Genomic DNA, 23,014 nt, shown 5'->3' on the forward strand with positions numbered 1-23,014 from the left:
CCCCATTGTTCTCCCAGCTGTTATTCACAAAAAGAACAAAAGCGAGCCGGAGTGTTCTCAGCACATTTCTTTTTAATTAAAACAACAGATGAAGGAAGTTTACGGAGCGAAGTTTGAATGAGACACGGTAAATGTCTCTTCTCCCCCATCATTTTAGCCCATTTGATAGGAGTGATTTTTTTTTTTTTTTGTGGCTTATACCGGAGGTCCTGCTCCGCTGCACCAGGAGAAAGTGAAATGCAAGGCTAGAGGTAGCTCAGAGGGGCCGGTTCTCACTGGGGCAACTACCATGGTGTCCCTTCATGGTGCCTTCAGTGCCTCAGACGTTTCTTCCTGACGCATGACTTATTAACCGGGGTATCTCTGCAAGTGTAGCTGGGACGGGTGCATGGCCTCAGCCCTGGCTGGGGCTGCATCAACCTGAGGCTGCTCCCAGAGGTGCCCTGGGCATCCTAAAACTGAATCTCCCAGTGCAGGCTGGGGGGAGGCATTTCTTCTACCCCAACAGCTCTGCTGTCAAAGGCAGGTAACTTACTATGGGGGTGGGGGTAAACAACTATTAGGAAAACTATTTTAGGGCTAGAAGGGACCAATCTTGCACCTGGATGACTTGTCCTGAGTAATCATAATGCTGCCTTCTGGCCTTAGATGTTGATGCTGTCAGCATTTTGCTGCATAGAGCTGGAGCCGTTCGGAGCAGCAGCACTCAGGGACTCGGTGTGATGAAGTGTTTACCTTGCGAAAGCATAACAAAGATATGAGCTTTGCTTTTCTGAGAGATCCCATGATTTTTCTTTTTCTGAAGGCGTGTTTTTGTTCTGTTCTGTGGGATTTTTTTTTTTTTTTTTTTTGGTGGAAAGGGCTGGCTTTTCTGCGGTCAATACTGAAATCAAGCTCCCAGCTTTAAGCTGAAATGTTTGTGCCTGTGATTTCTGCTGTGCGCTGATGGCTGTTCCAGCGAGGGGAAAGGTAACAGTTATGAATATACTGTGCTGCAAAGCATTTGTCTGGGGAAATGTGCTGCATCACCAAATATCTGCAGGATCCCTGAGCTCCTCAGGACTGGCAGCATCCATGTGCCTGGACGGTGCCTTCAGAGCAGCGTGCCCTTGGTGCCTGCTGAGCCAACCGTCCCGTGCTCGCTCTCAGAAGTGCCATGCAGAGATGCACTATGTGCCTTTCTGCTGCTTTCCAGAAAATAAAGACCTGAAAGTAAACAGGGGATTTCAGACACGGTGCAGGTCCTGTGGTGCTGGTGTCCCAGGATTTTGGCAAGTGAGAGCTGTATCATAAAGAAGGACAGTGATTATTTTTTTTTCTTTATGATTTTAAGACCTTGGAAAAGCCATTCTTGTGTTTCATCCCAAATCTGTGCTTTAACCTACTTGGAAGCTGTCCCTGGATAATTCACTTTGTGATGCTTAATAGAAAGATTTCCATTCAGCAACAGAGACCATAAAAAATACAGTGCTTTTTTACAATTAGTATTCACATTAAATTGTTGGAGACTGGTGCAAAACACCTGCTAAGGAGGGTGGGACAGACCCTCACCAACCCTGGATCCTCTGGGCCTGGTGCTCCCCATCCATTCCTGCCCGGGGCAATGCCGTTGCCATCCTGCTCGGGCTGCACATGCTGCCATCAAAACATCTGTTGCTCGTGTTCCTGATAACCCACCGCCGATGCCATCCCCCTCTTCCAGGCTGGCTCCTGGAAACCCCCAGATTTATCTAGGAAGAGTTTTAAATCACATGCATTAAAGACTTAGCATGGCCAAACCCTCTGACTTACCGATACTTACGGTATCAACCACTTGGGCAGCATACCGTCAAGCAAATCGCACTTAATTTATCATTTGAGGAAGCTGTGGGCTGAGTTATCCCACAGGCAGGGTGGGTGGTAGCAGGAGGCTCTGTGTCATCATCCTACAGCCCTGCCATAAATTCAGCTCTCGCTTCTTCCATTAGTGTGATTTAGTGCCAGGCTGACTGCCCTGCTTGGTTTACGTACACTTGAGCTACACCAGAGAAATTCAGTACGGTTTTCTATATCACAGTTTTTAATTAAACTTCATTTTCTATGACAAAACCCATAAGAGCACCTTTGAAGAAGGGGAGATGATTTTTCTTCTTTTATCTTCCTGTTCTCAGTCAGACTTTAAATCATCTGCTCCTGACTGCAGCTGAGATTGACCTGGTCTCGTGGTGTTTGTCCTTCCCTTACCTGCCACGAGAGCCTGCCGGAGCCTCTGCAGGGCTGGATGCTAACCCAGGCTGAACAGTTGGGGCTGTACACTTACCCTGTCGTGGGACTTGGACCACGGCTGCAGTGGTGGCTCAGGTGGGAAGAGAGAGATCGAAGGACTCTCAGTCCCTTCCTATCTCCCGCTGGCATATCTACCTCTGGGCATGGGAGTTGCATGTACTAGACGTTGGGTGAGCCCCATGCTGACATCCCTGTGCACAAGCTGGGCATGCTTCATGCTGTGGTGGCCTTCCAACCATGACGTTACATCATTTATTTTTCCCATCCTCCACCTATCTCACCTCAATATTTGCCCGTGAGAGCTGTCAGATGGGTATATTTGTGCTTGTGCTCAGTTATTAATCTAAGTTTTATTTCTCTCTGGTTGGCCAAGATGGGCTGTTGTAAGAGCACCTTGTGTAAAGCGCATTCAGTGTCTTCTTCTGACTGTTGTATTTATTTGTTGAGCATTGATTTTTCATTTGGTTGGAGGTGCAGCACAGTAACTGGGGGATGGAGGAGCTGGATGCAGGAGTGCGTTGCTGATGCTGAAGGTCTCCAGATGGAGATCCTGGAGGTGTTTGTTTTTTCTGGTCACTGGCCTGGCTGGTCAAAAAAAAAAAAAAAAATCTATGTAAAGTTGAGACCTTTGTTATCAGTAAGGTGATCCTGACACCATGAATAATGGAGAGGAAATGCAGACCAGTGCGATATGGTTGCTCGGTGGGTCTCTTTTTTCACCTGCCCATCTGTCTTATAAACACATGACTGGATAGCACTAAGTAATTTTTCATGAGGTTTCTGAAGCTGCTACATGTTATGAGGAGGAGAAATGCTTCTGTTTTATCCTGTCCTGAGCTGGCTTGTGAAGGACAAGAAGTGACTTGACCATGTGCCCTCATCTGCCCAATTTTCCAGGGAGCTGCAACCTTGATTGGCACGTCCTGATACCGTAGACCCAGATTGTCAACTGACCCTGAGCAGAGGCTGAGGCAGCTCTGAAAAAAAGAGAAAGTTCTCAGCACAGGCCAATGAATAAATAATAATAACGAAAAGGAGAAAACCCAAAGACCAGGAGAGACAAAAGAGAGAGGAAGGTGCCTCAGTCAAGGAGGTGAAGGAAGGCAGGAAGAGTCAGAAGGAGGTGAGCTGTTGGCACTCGTGGGCTGAGAAGGACAAGGAACTCCAGGACATACCTATGCTGAGCCAGGGAGGAGGAAGGACACTGCGAAACGAGGGCAGCCCAGCCCTAGGCAGGGAGAGGAGGACTAAAGGACTTTGGTAATTGGTAAAGGAGCCAGGGTAGGTGGCAGAAGTCAGGTTAAGGCAATCATAGAGCATTGTTAAAAGTGTAGGGGTGAAAAACAATGACATGAAAGAAAAGACCAAAAAGAACAAAGTGGAAGAGGAGGAGGAAGAGGAGGTAGTGGAAGAGGTAGTGGAGAAGGTAATTGAGGAAGATGGGGAAGATGAAAGCCAGGAGAAAAAAAGCAAAAAGAAATCAAAATCTGAGGACTCCGAGAATGATGGAGAAGTGAAGAAAAAGAAAAAAAACAAGCGTAGAGAGTATAGCAGTGAGGATGAGGATGACTATGAGCGCAGAAAGAAAAAGAAGAAAAAAGGCAAAAAAGGCAAAGAAAAGAAGAAGAAGAAAGGTGACAAGTCCAAGAAAGGAAAGACAGATGAGAACTTTTTGGAGATGTACGAACAGGAGCTTCGGGACTATCATTCGGACTCCTCCAATGCGACAGAAGATGAGTACAACAAAAAAAAAGGTCAGATCCATCATTTCTTACCTCTGCTCTTGAGCAGGCAGTTATGCTGTTGGCCCTGCTGATGCCCGTCTCAGGATCCTTCGGGGGGGGCAGGCACTTTTCTTTCCTATGTGGGGTATATTTCTAATTAAATAAGAATTTTTACTATGTGAGGTGGCACTGACAGATTGTGTCTGTATTAGCTTTTCAGTTTATGAAGTCACATTGCCCTGTGCGTGGTACTGGTGTAATTACATTCTCCTAATTAATATTTGCATTGTGGTGCCATTCAGAAGCTGCAATCATCAGATGTGGACAGGCTGGAGAGGGTCCAGAGAAGGGCCACAAAGATGATCAAAGGACTGGGAAGCCGGCCATATGAGGAAAGGCTGAGAGAACTGGGTTTGTTCAGCCTTGAGAAAAGAAGGCTTAGGGGAGACCTTATCACCATGTTCCATTGTTTAAAGGGTGGCTACAAAGAAGGTGGAGGCTCCCTTTTTACAAGGAGTCACATGGAAAAGACGAGGGGTGATGGGTACAAGTTACTCCTGGGGAGATTCCGACTGGACCCAGGGGGAAAATTTTTCACGAGAACAATCAGCCATTGGAATAATCTCCCCAGGGAAGTGATGGATTCCCTGGGGAATCCACACCCAGCCAGACAGGGTGCTGGGCCGTCTTGTCTAGACCGTGCTTTATCAAGAAAGGTTGGACCAGATGATCCTTGAGTATATACCAACCTGGTATGCTATGATAACTCCCCTTGTGTAAGCAGGATACGTAGCAAAGATGCACAGTCCTGCTCAAGCATATGCAGCAGGAGCGTGCCAGTGATTTCAGCAATCAGATGAGCGGGCAGTGGGCCACTTAGTACTGATGTAGAAGCAGGAGGTCCAGCACACCGTCTCTCTGGCTGTTGTAAGTAACCAAATAGGCTGGGGAAATATTGCTGGTCGTCTCTAAACCTTAATACTGTGTCGGTACAATAAATAGTCCACTTGTTTTATATGCACAGGGTACTTTAGTTCCATGCATGGTGAGCTGTGCAGTGATTTAAGGTTTTAGATGGTGCACTCAGGTTCATTAGAAGACCATGGTCTGGAGAAGGATTGCAGCCATCAGCCTGGCAACATCTAGACAGCTTGTGGAAAAAGACTGCCCTTCAACGTTTTATCTGCTGAGTGGCAGCTAGTAATCCCATCCCCAGCAAACCTGCAGCGCTGTGGCAGAGAAGTAAGGAAACTGCAAGGCGAGCAGCAAAGACCCATGGTGTAGCTCCATGATTAAAAGAAAAAGCCCTCAATACGTAGGAGGGTGGTCCCAAGCACAGCGAGGTTATCTCCTTATCAGAGAGGTGGGCAGCAAAGAGGTAATGGACTGCGGAGGGGTGACGCTGGTGACCCATTACCCGTGCAATTGGATCTTGGCATGACTGGGGCAAGACACTTAACCTCTCAGCACTGTGGTTTCCCCATCAGTTAATTAGAGTAATAACGTGTCTTGTACGTGGCAATTTGGAGAACCGAGCGTGCCTAAGGAATCTTGTAAAGCATCTCATGCTTGCGGTGTGGTTATAGGTTAAGTGTAACTGATGACTTCTGTAATGGTGCCGTATGACCGTACGGGGAAAAGAAAATGATTCAACTGCTCTGATGCAGGAGGAGCAAGGCCCTCCCGTATACACTGTGTTTAGGCCATGCGCATAACCTACTTCATTTGTGATGGCTCTGTAGGGGGAGAGAGGTTGTCTCCCCTCATATCACAATTTTTTTATAGTAGAGGAATAATAACTCTTGCGCTTTTCAAAGACAGACGTTCCAGCAAATGTTTGTAATAATCTCTACGTGGTCTTCTGCTGAGTTTCTCATCAGTTTCTGCAGGGAAGGTAATAGCTTGTGGTTGAAACACTGGGGAATGAACTAAGCAGGGACTTGATTCTTATAGTCCGTATCAGAAATTAAAAAACTTGGTCCAAGACTTGCAACACTTACTATCACGACAGCCCCAGGACCTCCAAGAAACTTGTCATGTGGTCAAAAGTCCCAGGGGTGAACTACTGGTTGCTCCTTTGGATCGTGGACTCTCTTCCTTGAGCTGTGTCTCAGTATTTTGCACCCTCAATTTCCAGATATTTATGGAAGCGAGTGCACATGTATGTGAGGGAAGAAATGGAGGGCAAGGGAGAGGAGAAGGAAATTGGGTAGGACATACGCAATCAATGAGCCACTGAGGTTTTCCACCAGTGAAAACCTGCTACTGAGCCATCTGACACCAAAAAGCAAAAGCTCAGGAGCAACCTCTAACTGCCCTATCCTCTTGCTTGAGTTTCAGCTATTCCCTCTGCCATGCACTGTGCTGCTGCTCTTCCTTTTTTGATTCAAAACAGCAGATTTTTTTGGTGTGACTTAGTTGGAGGCCACTGCTGCTTTTCTTCCAAAGGACCATCGAGTGAAGTGACTGTTGTTGGTCAGGCTTTTGAGAAAAGTGTAACCTCTGCAAAAAAACCTCCCATGGGGATATCAGCTGCCTTTGGTACTGGTGAATATTCAGTAGAGTTATATTTCAGTCCACAAGCTGTGATTCCTTTTGCTGTAAAAAGAAAAGAGAGATGTAAATGTTTTATAAGCAGGGAGTCAATGGTGCCTGTGTCATCTGATGTCCTCTTTATCTTATTGCATTAGCAAACAGGAGAAGGAATCCCCCCCATCACATTCGATCGATGACTGAAGAACAAGGCAAATCCAGCTCCTGGGGACAGGAAAACAAAAGATATCAAGTGACTGGGTGATAGCGTACCTGAGAAAATTATAGCAGAGATACCAGGCATTTTTAACTAAATTGCAGCTGTTGTCCATTCCTGTGATGCTGGTGTTAATGAGATTAGTTATTTATTAATAAGTATTTGCGAAGTTACTTGTACAGTACAGAAGGCTCCGGGGAGACCTTATTGCAGCCTTTCAATACTTAAAGGGGGCTTATAAGAAAGATGGGGACAGACTTTTTACCAAGGCCTGTAGTGACATGACAAGGGGCAACGGTTTTAAACTGAAAGAGGGTAGGTTTAGATTGGACATAAGGAAGAAGTTTTTTATGATGAGGGTGGTGAGACACTGGAACAGGTTGCCCAGAGAATTTGTGGATGCCCTGGAAGTGTTCAGGGTCAGGTTGGACGGGGCTCTGAGCAACCTGATCTAGCTGAAGATGTCCCTGCTCATTGCAGGGAGGTTGGACTAGGTGATCTTTAATAGTCCCTTCCAACCCAAACCATTCTATGATTCTATGATCTTGAATTGCCAATAATAGTGCAAACAGGGCACACTATAACGTAAACTTAGTCGGTGGAATCAGTAGATTTAAAGTGCAGTAGGTATCCAGAGACTGTTCATATAGCACCCTGGCTGCCTAAACCATCATTAAAGCTTCTATGAGTACCAGCTACCTGAGGTTCAGAGTGGATGTCCAAGACCTGAAACCCTTTGCAGGAACTCCATCTCTTTCTTTCTCCATATCTTTCTCTTGATACTTCAAATCTTGTCTGTGATAGGGAAGAGGGAGACTGGCAAGGTTATTTGTCCTCCTGCTCAGGTCCAAACCATGGTCAGAGAACCATGAAGGAACAGACAAGTGTCACTATCTGTTTTCTGGGTCACTTCTGCCAAAGCCATGGCTATCTCTGGGTTGGTAGGAAGAAAGAAAATGTTTCCTTCTCCAAACTTGCTTTTATGCCATTAACTGAGTTTTCCCGCTGGCTGAGCTGGTAGCTGCTGGGTTGGTGACTCCAGCCCTGAGATATCCATGGGCTGTGGCAGATGGTGGAAAGCTCCCTCCTGTACTGTCACAGTAAAGTGCTGCTGACTCAGGAGATCTTGGGGCTTCCCTCTTTGCACAGCTGTAGCTCACCAAGAGGCATATATCATTACAGAGGAAAGCAATCTTTTTTGGGTTCTATTGATGATAAAATCCTCTATTTCTTCTTTTCTTCCCTTTTTTTTTTCCTGTTGAGTTTCAGATCTGGGTAAAGAAGTGGGTATCTTTCCTTTAAAGAGAAACAAATCCTCTAGTGGGTTTTCCTTGCCTCTTGGAAGTTTTACTGTAGCATGTAGTCAGACCTGCCACACTGTGCTCACTTGGTCACCACCTCCAGGGCCGAGGTTCCCAGGACTGTTTCATAGAGGATGAAGGGTAAGGCACTTCCACACATGCAACCTCTTAAATGGCAGGTCTGCGTGACAGTAAATGGCTAGGAAAGCTCAGGTGACTCATGATGATAAAGACACCGTAGAGGTCCATGGGAAACGTACGCTCCCACGCAAGGGATCAAAGCTTGGATTAGCTCCCAGGAGATGTGGTACTTTGAGGCTGCAGTCGTCTCTTCCAGGGACAGACGCTGAGCACTTTGTATGAAACACTGCTGGTTTGTCCATATTGTGCAAGGGTGAAGCTGGACTTCAGTGACCTTGGCAGTGCAGATAATAATTATAAAATGAAGAAAGCTACTCAAGAAATGCATGTTTTTATTAACACATTGTCTCAAATGGTGATGGGAGGGGGGAAATGGCCACTGTTGATTTGTAAATAGATATACGAGCCGCTCATCATTTCTTTTGATGTACGCCATCCGTTTTATTGTGTTACATTTATCAGATCATGTTCCTTTAGCAACTGCAGCAAAGGGTTACACAGAAAAAGCATTCAGGACGTGCCGAGTTTATTGCTAAGTTCTGTTTAATGTAATTTAGCAGTGGAATGGAGGAGGAGAGCAAGTGCTGTGTGGTCGCCAGCTCTCTCCCTGTGCTATATACAGAACTGGAGAGATGTATCACATACTTTTATGATAGATGATCATCAGTTGCAAAATCACCTCATCTGTGCCCTGCACCCACTGATCTTCCCGAACCGAGGCTTTGATTAATATTCCGGCTCGGAAGGAACAAGGACTCCTTTTTGGAAGACAGATTTTCTTTCTCCTTACCACTAAAATGAGCTTTGGTTTTAGGCATAAAACATTCAGAGAAGAGTTTTGTACCAGAGGCAATTTTATGTCTTGTGATCCAGTGGGACATGCAAAGCATGCTACTGAGAGAAGGTGGTGCTGCACCCGCCTTGGAGATGTGGTGGATCGCACCTGTTTGCATCTCAGCATTTTCCATAGTTACAAATGGCCGCACGAGGTATGAATTTTGAAAAGTTCAGATCACTTTTAGAGTTTTAGACGAGCATACCCAGGAACTACAGCTTGTGTGACAGAGCAAGCCAACACTAAACTAACTGTGATCTTAAAGCATTGATTAAGTTGGAGGAGCACTTGCTAATATTTTTATGTAGGCACCGAAAAATCTTTGGCCTGGCTATTAGACACCCCCCCTGCTACACACCTGTGTAGTCCCACCGGAGAGTTAAAGTTGCCTGGAGGTGTCATGCTGAAACGGGGTCTTACAAATTAGAAATAAGTAGTTAAAATGCTGCGGATGGGGCTTTGCAAGGAATCACAGCGGCTCTTCGTCTTTGACCTCCGTGGTCAGCCACTGACCTGCAGCAGGGCTGCTGCTAGTCATTGGTATGGAAAATCAGTATCGTAAAGCAGATGAGTGCAGATAAACCTTTCAGAGGAAGCCCTCGCTGGTACCTGCAGGTTTAGGGCCTTGAAGATGTCTCCTTTTGTTTGCAGGTGTGTGCTCAGCCAGTGCGGGCACAGGCCTGGGGGAAGTGAGCGCTTGTGTACCCCCCCACCTCTCCCTCTCTCCGGGCAGGACCCAGCAGCCCCAAGCATATGCAGAAGCCATCCTTGTTACGTACACACGATCCATTTGGGATGGCTCAGCCCAGCTGGCAGCATCAAAACCAGCATTGAGGAACAGCTGTAGGCGCCGGGCTGCCAAACGCACGGCGCAGCTGATGTGCCGGCTGATGCCTGTAAAACCCGCACACGTGAGGGCTGCAGTTTTCCAGCATCGCTGCTCTCCTCGCAACCAAAATACTTAAATCTGAATGGAATGGCAAGTTCAGTTTCATATCCTTGATTGTCTGTGGCTATTTTTTAGACTGAATGTTTGGGTTTTGGACTTTAAAAGAAAATATCTGAGAGTTCCTGAAGAGAAACTGAACAAGATTTCCCTGAGAAGCAGGTGTTAAATGCAGGTTAATATATTCAATTCTGGATGTGTTCCCCCCAACCCACGTGTCCCATCAGCCTGGATTTAATGATCTGTAACATCCAAGGTGTAGGGCAAGGTGTCGTCTCTGAGGAACGTGACCTCTAGAGGATGCAGGACTAGAACTTGATCACATTGGAATAATTCAAGAAGATTTGGGGTTTTATTTCTTTTTCTCCCCCCCCCCCCCATTTTTTTTTAATCCTTAAGAAACTAAGCGAGATTCCTGTGTTTTTAGAAAATCCAAGATTTGCCTGGGTAGTTTTTCATTCTCTGGTTGCAGAAAGAAAACTGAGGAGCCGCTTTTGCTCACAGGTACAGCAGTTCCCTCCGCTGGTGCATCAAATTCCCCGTTTCAGGACTGCATTGGTATTTTAAGGATCATGAGTTTTGTTCCCGTTTATACTTCGCTAAATATACATCTTCTGGGCTCTCTGTGAAGCTGTTATTCATCCTGTCCCTGGGTATTTGGACAAGTATCTGGATACTGGACCATCAAAACAGCAGAATTGCCTCCATCTGGATGGAAAGCCTGGGCAGAAAATCGTACTGAGCTATAAGGGTCTAAGCATGGAGAGGGAACCAGGGCAACCCAGTTTTTTATTCCAGCTTAGGTCACTCCCCACAGCCTCAGGTGAGGTGGTTTATCCATCTGAGCCCCAGGAAAGCAGAGGCTTGCAGCGGGGTTGGTGTCAAGAGCCTCTGACTGCTGCTGGGATGCTATGATTTACTGGGGGTTTTTGTGTCAGCTGTTGAGGATGCAACTAGGACATTACTTCCAGATAAGCTCACAACATACTTTTTGTCCCGTTAAGGCCTCCTCTTGGCTGACTACTGCTGCTCCAACAAATACTTGTTTATTCTCAGTGCCTTGTGGGTGCAGGTATTTCCCCAGGCATTGTCAGAGGGGTTTTTCTTCTGCCTTCGGGTTTTTTTTAAGTTGCTGGACACTGCCGTGCAACACAATGTCACAAACACCTGAGAGGCAACACTTAAAAACAGACTGAAAATAATAATTCTGGCTTTTGTTGATGGATTTACATGCACTACAAGACTCATTGGACACGTATCACAAAGTAGTTTTTCATCGTTGTGTAATTGGATGTGGCTGTTGGAAACGGTCAGTCTTTTCGGCACTTCACCCCCTGATGTTCAGATCTGCTGTATTTTTCCACATCAGTTTGGTGTCCTCCATTTTATACATGTCTGTATCATAGTAGTATCTCTATGAGACTTGCTCTGTGAGCTGTAAGTGTTAATCAGGAGATATTTGTAAAGAAGGAAGAGGTAGAAAGTGGGAAGGTCATAGGGTATATAAATTCTTTTTTTTTTTTTTTAAAATCTTTTTTAAGGTGCTGTTTGGATAGTAGTAACTGTCCATCATGAATGATTAAGTTGGGGAGTTATGATTAATTCATAATGATATTTAAAAATGTGCATGTAAATATAGGTAACGCACATATAACTTGTATTTATAACAAGCTTCTGACAGGTATATCAGTCCCTGCTTACGCCAAGCATCAACCTGAAACACAGCTGGAAATCTGGTCTCAGGAGCAAAAGGTGCTGGTTCCTCAGCTGAGAGCTGCCGAGGGCGCAGCGTCACCCTCCGGCTTGCAGACGGTGTGCCCGCCGTGGGGCGACTGTCCCTGCTCGTGGCATCATCTGGTCCTCACCTGTCGGTGGCTTCGCCAGCTGTTGACTCGGTGGCTTCGCCAGCTGTTGACTCCCGAACATGATCCTGCTGGATTCACTGCCTCAGGCTGAGCGGTTTTGAAATGTCGTTGTCGGCGTGTTTTTCTCTGCAAAAACAGCTCAGCCATTCCCCAGAAACAAACTGGGAGAAACGCCCTGCTCATGTCAGGGAACATCCAGCATCCAACACCCGCAACGCCTCCAAACCAAGGATGCTGGGGAGTCAGCAAAAAAATGATCTTTGGTGAAATTGCTCTTCCCGCTACCTGGGTATTGGGAGTCCGAGCTGGCAGCAAGGAGAACATCTCCTTGGTCTTGGTTGTCCTGCTGCCTAGACAACTAGAAGAAAGTGGGGCTTTTATTTGAACCTGGTCTTGGGATGATGTGACAGACAGCAGGGAATTACTTCCAGTTGTGTTTTGCAGACACGTTGCTCTACTGCAGACTTTTCTTGCTCAATGTTGCAGGTAAAATCTATATCATATTTTACCCAGGCTGCATTTTGCAATTCCCGTTGGACAGTAACGTCTAATGTTGCTGTCCACAGTTGTGATTCAGAGACACCCCGTATGCTGGCAGGCCCTCCATGTGTCCAAAAGATAATGAAAGAAATGGAACAGGTTTTTCTCGAAAATGTTTCTCTCCCCTGAGGCACAGTGTTTTCCTCCAGCACAATTTAAACTTGAAGAACAAAGATGTCGATTGCTAAGCTAATTCTACTTTGCTGTTCCAGCAAAGAACTGAGATATTGTTTCTGGTGGTGCTATGGCAAAAGCACTTTTAAGTGATAGCTGGAGCACCAGATGAATCGAGTTTGGCTTCCTACGGTGCATGAGAATGAAATGTTGATTTTGCAATAGCTGGTGAAGTAAAACAAACTCCAAATCACAACTACTCTGCCTGTGGGAACAGACGGGACAGTATTCAGCTTTAGATTTATATTTTAAGAGATAAATGATGTTTCAGAGCTCAAGATAATGCTATCTGTGTATACTAGTGGAAAGTTTGCAAGAAACTTCCCTAATTCATGTCCGTGAAGTGTCTCAAAATGCAAGATATTATTAATTCTGCAATTCTTTATATAATCTATGAATAACAAAATGTATAACAGTGTGCAGACAGTCCAAATATTCATGGAAAAAATCCCTCTCTTTTGCTTTGAATAATTAATTTGGCATCCATGCCGGACTCGAAAGCTGCTGTCGCTAAAGCACATAAAGAGCAGGCAATCTCTCGTAGTGTGTGAGGCCCAAATCTTTTCACAGTTTTGCCAACATGAATCCAAAGTCATTGTGCTCAAGTCAATGGAGTTAGTCAGGATTTGCCCCGGAGTGAATGAGAGAAGAATTCGACTCATTTTGTGTATGACAAGAGATTATTCCTCAAATTGTGGCTTGATAAAAACAAACAAGTGCTGATTTCAAAGGCCCATCTTCACGGTAGGTAAAGGATGGTCCTGATAAAACCATAACCATAGCAAGTGTTTAACTTGTGTGTTCATGTGCATAGAACATCATTTTTGCAAGCATAACCTGTAACAGTCAGCACAGACCCTTAAAAACTTCCAAGTATTTTGCATAAATGTCAAGGCACTCTGCAGGTGCTCCAAGACAAACATACGCTGAAGTGCTTCAGTAGGAGCCAGAGTGATTGGCGCTTTGCATGAATCAACATTAAGTGAATATTGAGAATAATCAGTGAATTCCCAACTGGAAATACGGTGAAGTGCAAACAACCATTACCGTTGCCGAGCTAAATGCATCTTGCTAAACGGATGCATCTGAAGGTAGCTCTGATAGCCATAGCTTCAAAGCAGTTTGTGTTGGTTTGGGTTTATATTCAAGATGAAGACGGCATCTTGCCTTTTCCTATCAGTGTTGGCTGGGTTCATCGCGCACCATGGGTAGAGGTGCCCCAAAGAGAGGCTGCAAAAGCAAAAGGGAGAGTACCGGATCCCAGTTTGAACATGGCACTGCTCACAGGAAGACACCTACGTTTAGGTGCTTTTAATTGGCAAACAACCTCGCCGTCAAGGTAAGTCTATTCTGAGTGCCCAGAACATGGCCAAGTTACAGTAATCTACAATGTTAGTATGGGAATGCTTGACTTTCAGGCCACTCTCCAAGTCTTGCTTCTCTCCCAATGGGCTAGGCAGAGTCAATACAAAACTTTTAATACAGCCACTGATACAGACTCTTTTGTTCCAAATATTATGTCAGTCAAGTGGAATTTGGTTCACTTATCTCATCTGGCAGATATTGAATCCCCAGCTGACTCCACTGTTCAGCTATCTGGCACGAAGACTTCAGAAACCGGTGAAAGTTTCAGCAAGCTAAACAGAACTGATTTGCTGTGGGCTGCAAACCCATCACTGCTTTTCATGGGCATATACAAGCTCAATAAAGGAAATAATAGACACTAGTTTATTTGCTGAAAATAAGCAAGTCAAAAAAAACGTTAAGGAGTAGCACAGATGGGCCGGAGCATCTTTACACTGGCTTAATGGCCTGACCGAGCAGCAGCATGGGTGAAGAGGCATGGATGTTTGGGGCATCCTGTCCATGTTTAAAGGGAGGCAGAAGGCCAATGCCAATATTTGACACGGGGACATGGGAATGCCATGGTTTGCACCTTATGTTTGACCAAGAAGGAAATAGGGGTATGGTGGGTACAAAGCCCATGGAGAGGCTGAGAGATCTCTGCCAAAATATATCTTGATGTGTAAGTCCAGCAGGAATACATATAAGGAGTTGTTTTTCACATCACGGAAGCCAAAAGTTATTGCAAAGCTCTGAAGAAAGTTCGTGTTTCAAGTCCTGCTGACCAAAACGGGGAAAACTCTTGAAGTGTGCAGCTGGTAAACCATCACAGTGTCTGCTCAGGACTGGTCTCTCAGCTGACCCTGTGGAGGAGATGTCAGTGGGGTTGAACCAGCCCTCCCAAACTCCACTATGAGAGCAGATCTCTTTGAGGAGCTTAAAGGTTCCCCACGACAACTCTCAGCGATGTCAGACAGCTAACAGCAAAGCATACTGAGAACCCATAAATTAGTAAGGGAAGAGGGAGACACTGTGGATGCACTTAGAAACTTCAAGGGTAACCACAAAATTCCTGTGGATGCTCTCTTTATTTGCATTCAGTGATTGCTTCCATTGAGGAGGAGTCTAAATAGTAAGATACAGCCAAATCTGGAGTGATATACCAAAACCTCATTTTATCTTGAAAAATTTTGCTATAATTTGTCTTTAGCTGTTGGAGCGAGCAACAGCCCTGAAATAAATCTTGAACTGACTGTGTGCATCAGTGTCAACGGGTGGAAAAATAACAACCTTTGTATTTCATTACTTTGCAAAGAAATATTGCAGTTTTGTTGTGGGTTGGTTGTTGGGGTTTGTTTGGGTTTTTTTTTCACCCTTCCATTTGACAATATAAACTGGATGGATTATTTCTTTTTTTAACTTTCCCTGGTAATCAGCATATATTCCACGTGAAACTGATGAAGGTGGAAGATAAGAAAAGCGAATAAACAGGTGGCCAAACTTACTTACTCACTGACCCTGTTAAAAATTATTTGGGAGATTCTAGAGAATTTGGGTAGATATTTTCTTCCAGTGGAGGGGTTTTAAGGGCTGGCATCTTTGCACCATTGAGGTAAATCTTTGGTGAGCATTAACATCCATGATCCTGAGAATATTTACAGCAGTGATGGAGGTGGATCCTCAGTAGGCAATTCAGACCTCTTGAGTGGTGGAGAGGGGTTTGAAAAATGGGGACTCAAAATGAGGAGAAGATTGGAAATCCCATGAGAACATCCAAAAAGAAAGAAAGGAACTTGATGGGAAGGGAAGACCTAGCTTGCATGATGAAACAGGTATGATACTTGAGATATTTAACTTCTGTGTTTTCTTAATCTTCCCCTTCACAGATGAAGCACTGAGGCAGAAAAATTGATCTTTCTAGCCCAGATTCCACCCTTGGTTAGAAGTGTGACTTCCACAGAATTTCAATTTCAAGCTTTTCAGTTAATTTGGCTTTATTGTCCCAAATCATAAAGTACAAGACGCTTGTGCTTGGGATTTGCTAAGGTTGGATATGTTCTCTCAAAGCCAGAATTTCCAATTATTCGGGAGCAAACTCCTGAGGTGGTTAAGACATGTCGTTAGTCTACAGTTCTTGTCGTCTTATATCACAGACGCTGTTCCCAGCGAAGGGGTCTGGGGTATAAAATGCTGCCCCCACAGCACGGTATCCTTTTCTGCCTGCCGGGTCCTCAAGCTGCAGAGATGCTCCCAGCAAAGATGACACCCATCAGCTGTCAGTGGTTGATCAAAAATAAAAGAAATGCAAAGAAAGGAAACAATCCTGGATCCAGACCACTGAACTTTCATGCCTTTGAAGGAAGTGGCTAAATAAGCTGCGTTTGTCTCCAGGTGCCTTTTCCAGAAAGAGCTAGCATCAATATTAGTATTAAACTTTTATTTTCTTCCTGCAAAGGAAGTCATGGGCCCTGCATCCATGACATCACTGGAAAGCTGCGACATCACGATCGTGCCCCTGTACTGGGCACTGCTGAGGCCGCACCTCGAATACTGTGTTCAGTTTTGGGCCCCTCACTACAAGAAGGACATCGAGGTGCTGGAGCGTGTCCAGAGAAGGGCAACGAGGCTGGTGAGGGGTCTGGAGAACAAGTCTTCTGAGGAGCGGCTGAGGGAACTGGGGTTGTTTAGCCTGGAGAAAAGGAGGCTGAGGGGAGACCTCATCGCTCTCTACAACTACCTGAAAGGAGGTTGTAGCGAGGTGGGGGTCGGTCTCTTCTCTCAAGTAACGAGTGACAGGACGAGAGGAAATGGCCTCAAGTTGCGCCAGGGGAGGTTTAGATTGGATGCTAGGAAAGATTTCTTCACTGAAAGGGTTGTCAAGCATTGGAACAGGCTGCCCAGGGCAGTGGTTGAGTCCCCATCCCTGGAGGTATTTAAAAGACGTGTAGATGCGGCACTTAGGGACATGGTTTAGTGGGCATGGTGGTGTTGGGTCAACGGTTGGACTCGATGATCTTAGAGGTCTTTTCCAACCTTAATGATTCTATGATTCTATGATCATTTACTTCCACAGCTGGCCACACAGCTGTAGTGCTGGAGAAGGGGCAGCAGGGCTCCTTTCCCCTTCCAGGGGTGCACCGTGGCACTTGTCAAATGCAGTGATATGCTGGTGTCACCTACCCAGCCCCCCCTTTTGTCCCTCTATGCAAAGTTAATTAAAATGGTGCTAACCACAGCGTATGCTCAGTAACGACACGTGCTACTCGGGCAGGGCTCAGCACATCTGTCCCAGTAAAAACTGCTCATCCATGTGCTGCCTGCTTGCTGCGGTGTGTGGAGGCTGAATTTGGGGTTGTGAACCTAAAGTGCAAATTTGTACGTACTCGTGGCTTGTGCTTTCTTGCAACTCTGAGACTCCTATTGTGGGAATTAGAGAGGGGTTTTGATTTTTAAGGGGTGAATATTGTGGCTTGTTGATGGTGGTGTCTTAGACACATAACTTCCTTGTATCCCATCATCTCATTTGTTAGGAGTTGAAAAGTGAAAGTAGATCAGTCTGACTTAGGTCTTCTGTAAGGAAGTTAAGCTTAGATGTACAGATTAGGTGACGTCAGTACCCGTAAAGGTGCAGCAGACCGGTTCAGGAATGGGTTTCACTTGATGTGACATGGGCAGATGTAACATGACAGACTCTGCCTGCCACATATAACTTATAAGTCCTAGCACTTCTCTAGCAGTAAAAAAAAAAACCTCACTAGAAAACCTGCCTGAGCTTTTGAAAGGTCTCTGGGAAGATATGGAGTGTTGTGATGTTTTTTTTTTCCTCCCTTTTCACAGGAAAAATGCCTTCAGCCATGTGCCTGCTGGCATGAAGCTGGGTACAACTTGACCTCACCCCCTGAAAACAGGAACAGGGCCAAATTTTGCTGAGCCTCTGTGGGCAGGGAGGGGAGAATGCGTTAAAGGCCCTTTTCCCAAATGATCCTTGCAGAGGGATGCTCAGCTGTAACTGCCACTTTGGCGATGCCTATAGGATGCTCTGACAGTGATAAGTACTTCCATGGTACAGTTAAGTTGCAATATGCTTTGAGACGGCCAGACATAAAAGGCTGCTGTAAACGAGTGCAGCAATATTATAACTTAATGACATAAGCTCCCTGTTTCCAAAGCAGAGTCAATACGGTGCTGAAAACCATGAAACAATCAGTGGTGAATCACTGGGGCAGGGTGGATTGCGAGTCTTCCTCCTGTTAATGGCTAATGCGAGGACGTCGTCTGTCTCTCCGTGCTATGCCAAACATCTCCCGATGGCATGTGTGAACGCTAACAGGAGGGAGGTGAAATGAAAACACTGTTCATACATATTACTCATGTGCAAGCTGTGGATTTCATATTCTTTTTTTGCAAAGAAGTCTCTTCCTTTGAGCCCATAAATGAAATCTGTCAAGCCAAGGGATTCTGAAAATTTAGCTGAGCACAGATCATAACTTACTGTATTTATTATAATAATGTCTCCTTTCTGTCCTAGTTACATTCGTGGAAAGGTGAGATTAGGAAAATATTACGGTATTATTTTCTGTCTCAGTGCAATAGAGCTGCTGGAAATAAGGAGTAGTTTCTAATCAGTTTTACATGAGTGGCCTGGGTTTTGCTCTAGCACTCTGTCTCCAGGCTTTTCAGTTAAAATGGTGATTTATTTTCTTCTCAGTGATGCTTTGAGGGAAGAGTGTTAGTGGGGAAAAACATTGTGTTAGTGGGGGAAAACATCTGATGCTCAGAATAGAGCCCCAATACGGTTTTTGTCTCTTTTGAATATATACGTGATGTAGTGAGGAAAAGATGGGCACTAACAAAATACATAACAGTTCTGAAGCACCCATGAAGAAGGACAGTTTTACAGCGTTAGTTCTGAGAAATCACATACTAAGCAGTCAGGCTGTGCAGGACGAAATGATGAAAGTTTAGTCTTTCCTCCGGCTTATAGGTCTGAGCCTGAAATATCGTTATTAGCTAATGACCATCACGTGATCTAAAGCCAAAAAGAGCCATCAGGATGCTTGGTCCGGCCATAGGCAAAGTTTTATAATTTCTTCCAGTTCCTTCTGTACTGAGCCAACCAAGACATGTCCTTCAGAAAGGTAACCTGTTTTCAAGCCTTAAGTCTTGTTCTAACTTCACTCATCATCCTGCTTAAGAAATGCGTGTCTGACTGTAATTTGAATCTATCTAGCTTTACCTTCGGGCCGTTGGATCTTGTCATGCCTTTCTCCACTTGAGTAAAAGGCTATTTTTAACTTGTGTCTCTCCCAAGAAGATATCGATGTGTGGTAATAAAGTCGCCACTCAATCTACTACGTGGAAAGATAAATTGATAGAGCTTTGAGACTCTACTTTAGGCGTTTTCCTACCTTATTCTCATCATGATTTACCATTTGGTCTTTGGTAAAGTCTCCTGAACAACCAAAACGCAAACTTTCTGGCTGTAGTGATTCTCAGCTTCGTACAGATATATTATCAGAGCAAGCAGGAAATCGTGCATTGCATTGACATGTGCATAAATGAAGAATGGCTCAACAGCTTTACTCTAACACTTCACATAAATTCATCTGTTGTATGTAATACGTGCACATGCCTTACGGTAGGGGAGGCGATGTGTTCAAAGAGAAGTGTTTTCAGCAAAATCTGTCCTAACTCAACCCCTCTCTGCCCATGTAAAGTGTCTCCAGCAGTTTTAGTTTGATGTGATGATTTTCACCAATTGTGTTGATCCTTAGCAGTGACTGTGCCCTGTCCAAGAGATGGGCTTGTTTTGGTGGTGGGTGCAGAGATCCGTCCCTGGGGTCTGTATTTCAGCCCAGGTTTGGGGATGACTTGGATCTATAATGTATGGGGTGAGGGGTTTCTCCCCTTGTCCTGATCTTTCTTTTCTCCTTCCACAGTTTATGAGGTGGTGACAGTGACAGGAGATGTCCGGGGAGCAGGAACCGACGCCAACGTCTTTGTTACTCTCTTTGGAGAGCTTGGGATTACTCCCAAGACTCATCTCACAAGCAAGTGAGTATCTGGAAGGAAATCTGTGTCTTTGAGGCCTGTTCTTCAGTAACTTTTATTGCATTTTGATGAAAAGTAATATTGTGCTGGTGGATGCAGAGGGGATAAATCTAAAAGGTATTTTGAGATCACGAGGGAAATCTGAATTTTTGCCGTTGCGTATTTCTTACCAAATCCCTTGCAAACCTGCATTCCTTTCTGTAGGTGGAAATGTGTGTTCAGAACCACATTATATAAGGCTCACACTTGCAAGGTGTGGGGATACTTGCTTTTCTTAAAGCTTAAATTAGGAGCTCCCAATTTAGGAGCTGAGAATGTTCATCGCTTGTTGGAGTGGGCCTGATGGGACATGTTCGCATGCCTAAATCCCACTGAGGTCTCCATGCTAAGTCAGGTACAGAGAGATACGTGTCCTTGAATGTTTCTGAAGAGTAACTCAGTGGGTTTGAAGTAATGTTGTTGATGGGTAACCACCCACACCCAGCCGTAGGAAATCTGAGGCAAGCAGAAATGGAAGAATTTAAGCTGTTTCCTAATTTAGGCTGTTTCCATCCTATCTGCTGTGTGCTTGGTTGCACACCGTTGTGGTTGCACGCTGCTGTGGTGGCACTGTTCTGTTTTCCTCCAGCTGATGCCAATGCCACCCTCTGGATGCAACTTCTCAATTCTTATCACTATGTTAAACTTAATGGAAACATATTTTATCATTTAAGAACCTACTAGGAGGCTTTTGACTCTCTCAATAGCTTTATTTTTCAAAAAAAGTGAGCATCAGGGCCAGCAGGTGCTGAGCTTCCATGAAAGCAAGGTGACTTTTAACAAAGTCCCAGTTCTGCATGTGCTAATTTTCCCCTAGCCAAACAATTGCACTGAGAGAGCAGAAATCCCTTCTCCATGGGGTCTAGGAGAGGCTGTGTGTCTCTGTTTTTCGGTGTTCTTATTGTTTTGGTTTTCTTGAAAATGTGCTTCAGAAATTATTAATCCTGTGCTAATGTCACATGGTAACTTCACATTTTCTCCATTTCTACAGCACCGACAAGAGGTACCTGCAGCTATTTTAAATTTTACCCTCAAAAGAGCTTCTCTTCCCAGTGAAGCAACTCAAACATGAGAGTCTGTAAAGAAAATGATATGGGAATGGTAAAGAAAATACATGAAATTTCAGCCCTGTTTGCCATATTTGAAATTCAGAAATCAGAGCTAGGTGAAGGAGTTGTTTTATCGCAGCGTCTCTAGAAACACCAGGGAGAACTTGCTGATTGTATATGATATATCTATACAAAATGCTTTGTCTCTGTTCTGTGATTTCCATCTAGACATCCCAATGAAGTTATGAAGCTGAATACCGTTTCTCTTGATTTTACAGAGAAGGAAACTGAGGCAAGGAGGTAAAAGATGGCATGGTCCCATAGCAGGTCAGTGGCAGAGCTGGGAGCAGCAGCAGCTCTGCTGGGGGAAGAGCTTCTAGCACCCAAACCTGCCTCGTAGTATTTGGCAAAGCCATCACAGCAGCATCTGCTTTCCAGTTTTCTTGTGATCAGCATTTACATAAAGAGCCATTTAATGGTGAAAGTGCTCTTCTGCATGTGGCTATGGAAAGAATCCAAACACTACCTTCCAAAAAAATTAATAAAAATACTGTATGTCCTTTAGAGAAGAAGTCAGGAGATCCCCATAATAGATTTCTTTATCAGCTGTGACCTTAAACGAGCTACCGGTGGTACAAGTCATCTTTGCTGGCACTCTGGTGAATGCCTGCTCTTTCCTCCTGCACTCACCACTTTTTTTTTTTCTTTTTTTTTTTTTTTTGGTGAAAGAAATAAAGAAGGGACACGCAGGGATGGTTTTAGGTTGCGGCAGCAGCAGTCTGAGCTTGTTCAGGCCCGGGTTAGCATTTTGGGCTTGGTCCCCGTTGCTGCAGAGAGCAGATGGCTGAGGTGTTGGTAAGCAAGGATGAAAGGCATGGGAAGCCAACCTTCTGCAGTTCAGGGCTCTTAAAACCGGTCCCATAGGAAGTGACCGTTAGAACGGCAACTACAGCTTTCCACTGGGGGTTTCCCAAACATCAGTGAAATTTCTACACCTTTAAGCAAAATCTGGCACGTTACAGTGCTTCATCGAGGAACAGTGAGAGAAAAGCTAGTCCAAGTGTAGAAGTGTCTGCAGACCTGCTTAATTGATAGTCCTGTCTCCTAAATATGAAGCAAATCATGAAATAGTCAGTTTGCCCCCAAATTGATTATGCAGCTTTGTGAATATGGCAAAAGGATGGAATCTCATGCATCTTTCAACTAAATGTTTACACGAGTTCACTTATGACTGCAAATGCATGACATTTTGTAGGTGTTTACATTTCCCGGTGTATGACAGAAAGCTAAAATATCATGCATTGCCTAAAGATGGTACTACCATTTCAGCTTCTGGTTAGAATAGGTTTTCCTTATTTCTTTTGTGATTGTGTGCTGGTAGTGAAATACATGACATTTCAGATCTTTTTTTTCATGCACGGTAAAGGGAAGATATGGCAAGCTGATGTAATATCATGTGTTTTTAACATTTGCCAACAATAAGGTAACTGTGAAAAATGAACACAAATCTCCATCATGACTTGTCGGGAGGAACATCAGTTCTGGAAGTGGCACCACCCAAATTCTGCCCCGAAAGATGCATTTACTTAGGTCAGGAAGTTTAGCTAAGTCGTGTTTGGGTCTGGGAGGGGCTGGAATAAATCCTCCTTTGCAGTCGCTGTCTGCCAGTTTGGGGGGACAGTAACACCTCCCTGCCAGTGCTGGAGGTGGTGGATGGGTGCTGGCAAAATGCTGCTCAGCCCTGGCAAAATCCTGCTTAAAAACCCAGCTCATGAAACGCTCTGGATCCCCACCTGCCATCCTGCACCAGCTTACAGCTCAGCCAGAAGCTAAAAGCACTACCCAAAATAAGTTTCTTTCCACGAGCTCCATCATGGGCACATGGGTGGACACCAAGGCGTTGCTTGGTGTCATTTTGGCAGTCACTGAGACCGTTCCTACAGGCACGAGCTGCTTCTCCATGGTCCAATGCAGAACAAACAGTGCTGATC

General features: G+C 44.9%; 1 protein-coding gene across 1 annotated transcript in view; it reads left to right on the plus strand.

Moving 5' to 3' along the window:
• Nucleotides 1-3,616: 3,616 nt before the first annotated feature.
• LOC143172158 (lipoxygenase homology domain-containing protein 1-like) overlaps nucleotides 3,617-23,014 on the plus strand; it is a 148,784-nt gene continuing 129,386 nt past the window's right edge. The window contains exons 1-2 of the mRNA XM_076361417.1: nucleotides 3,617-3,818; nucleotides 19,824-19,938. Of these exons, the coding sequence (XP_076217532.1) occupies nucleotides 3,617-3,818; nucleotides 19,824-19,938 (317 nt within the window). The remainder of the gene's footprint in view (nucleotides 3,819-19,823; nucleotides 19,939-23,014) is intronic.

Source organism: Aptenodytes patagonicus, chromosome W (assembly GCF_965638725.1).
Source record: "Aptenodytes patagonicus chromosome W, bAptPat1.pri.cur, whole genome shotgun sequence".
NCBI lineage: Eukaryota > Metazoa > Chordata > Aves > Sphenisciformes > Spheniscidae > Aptenodytes > Aptenodytes patagonicus.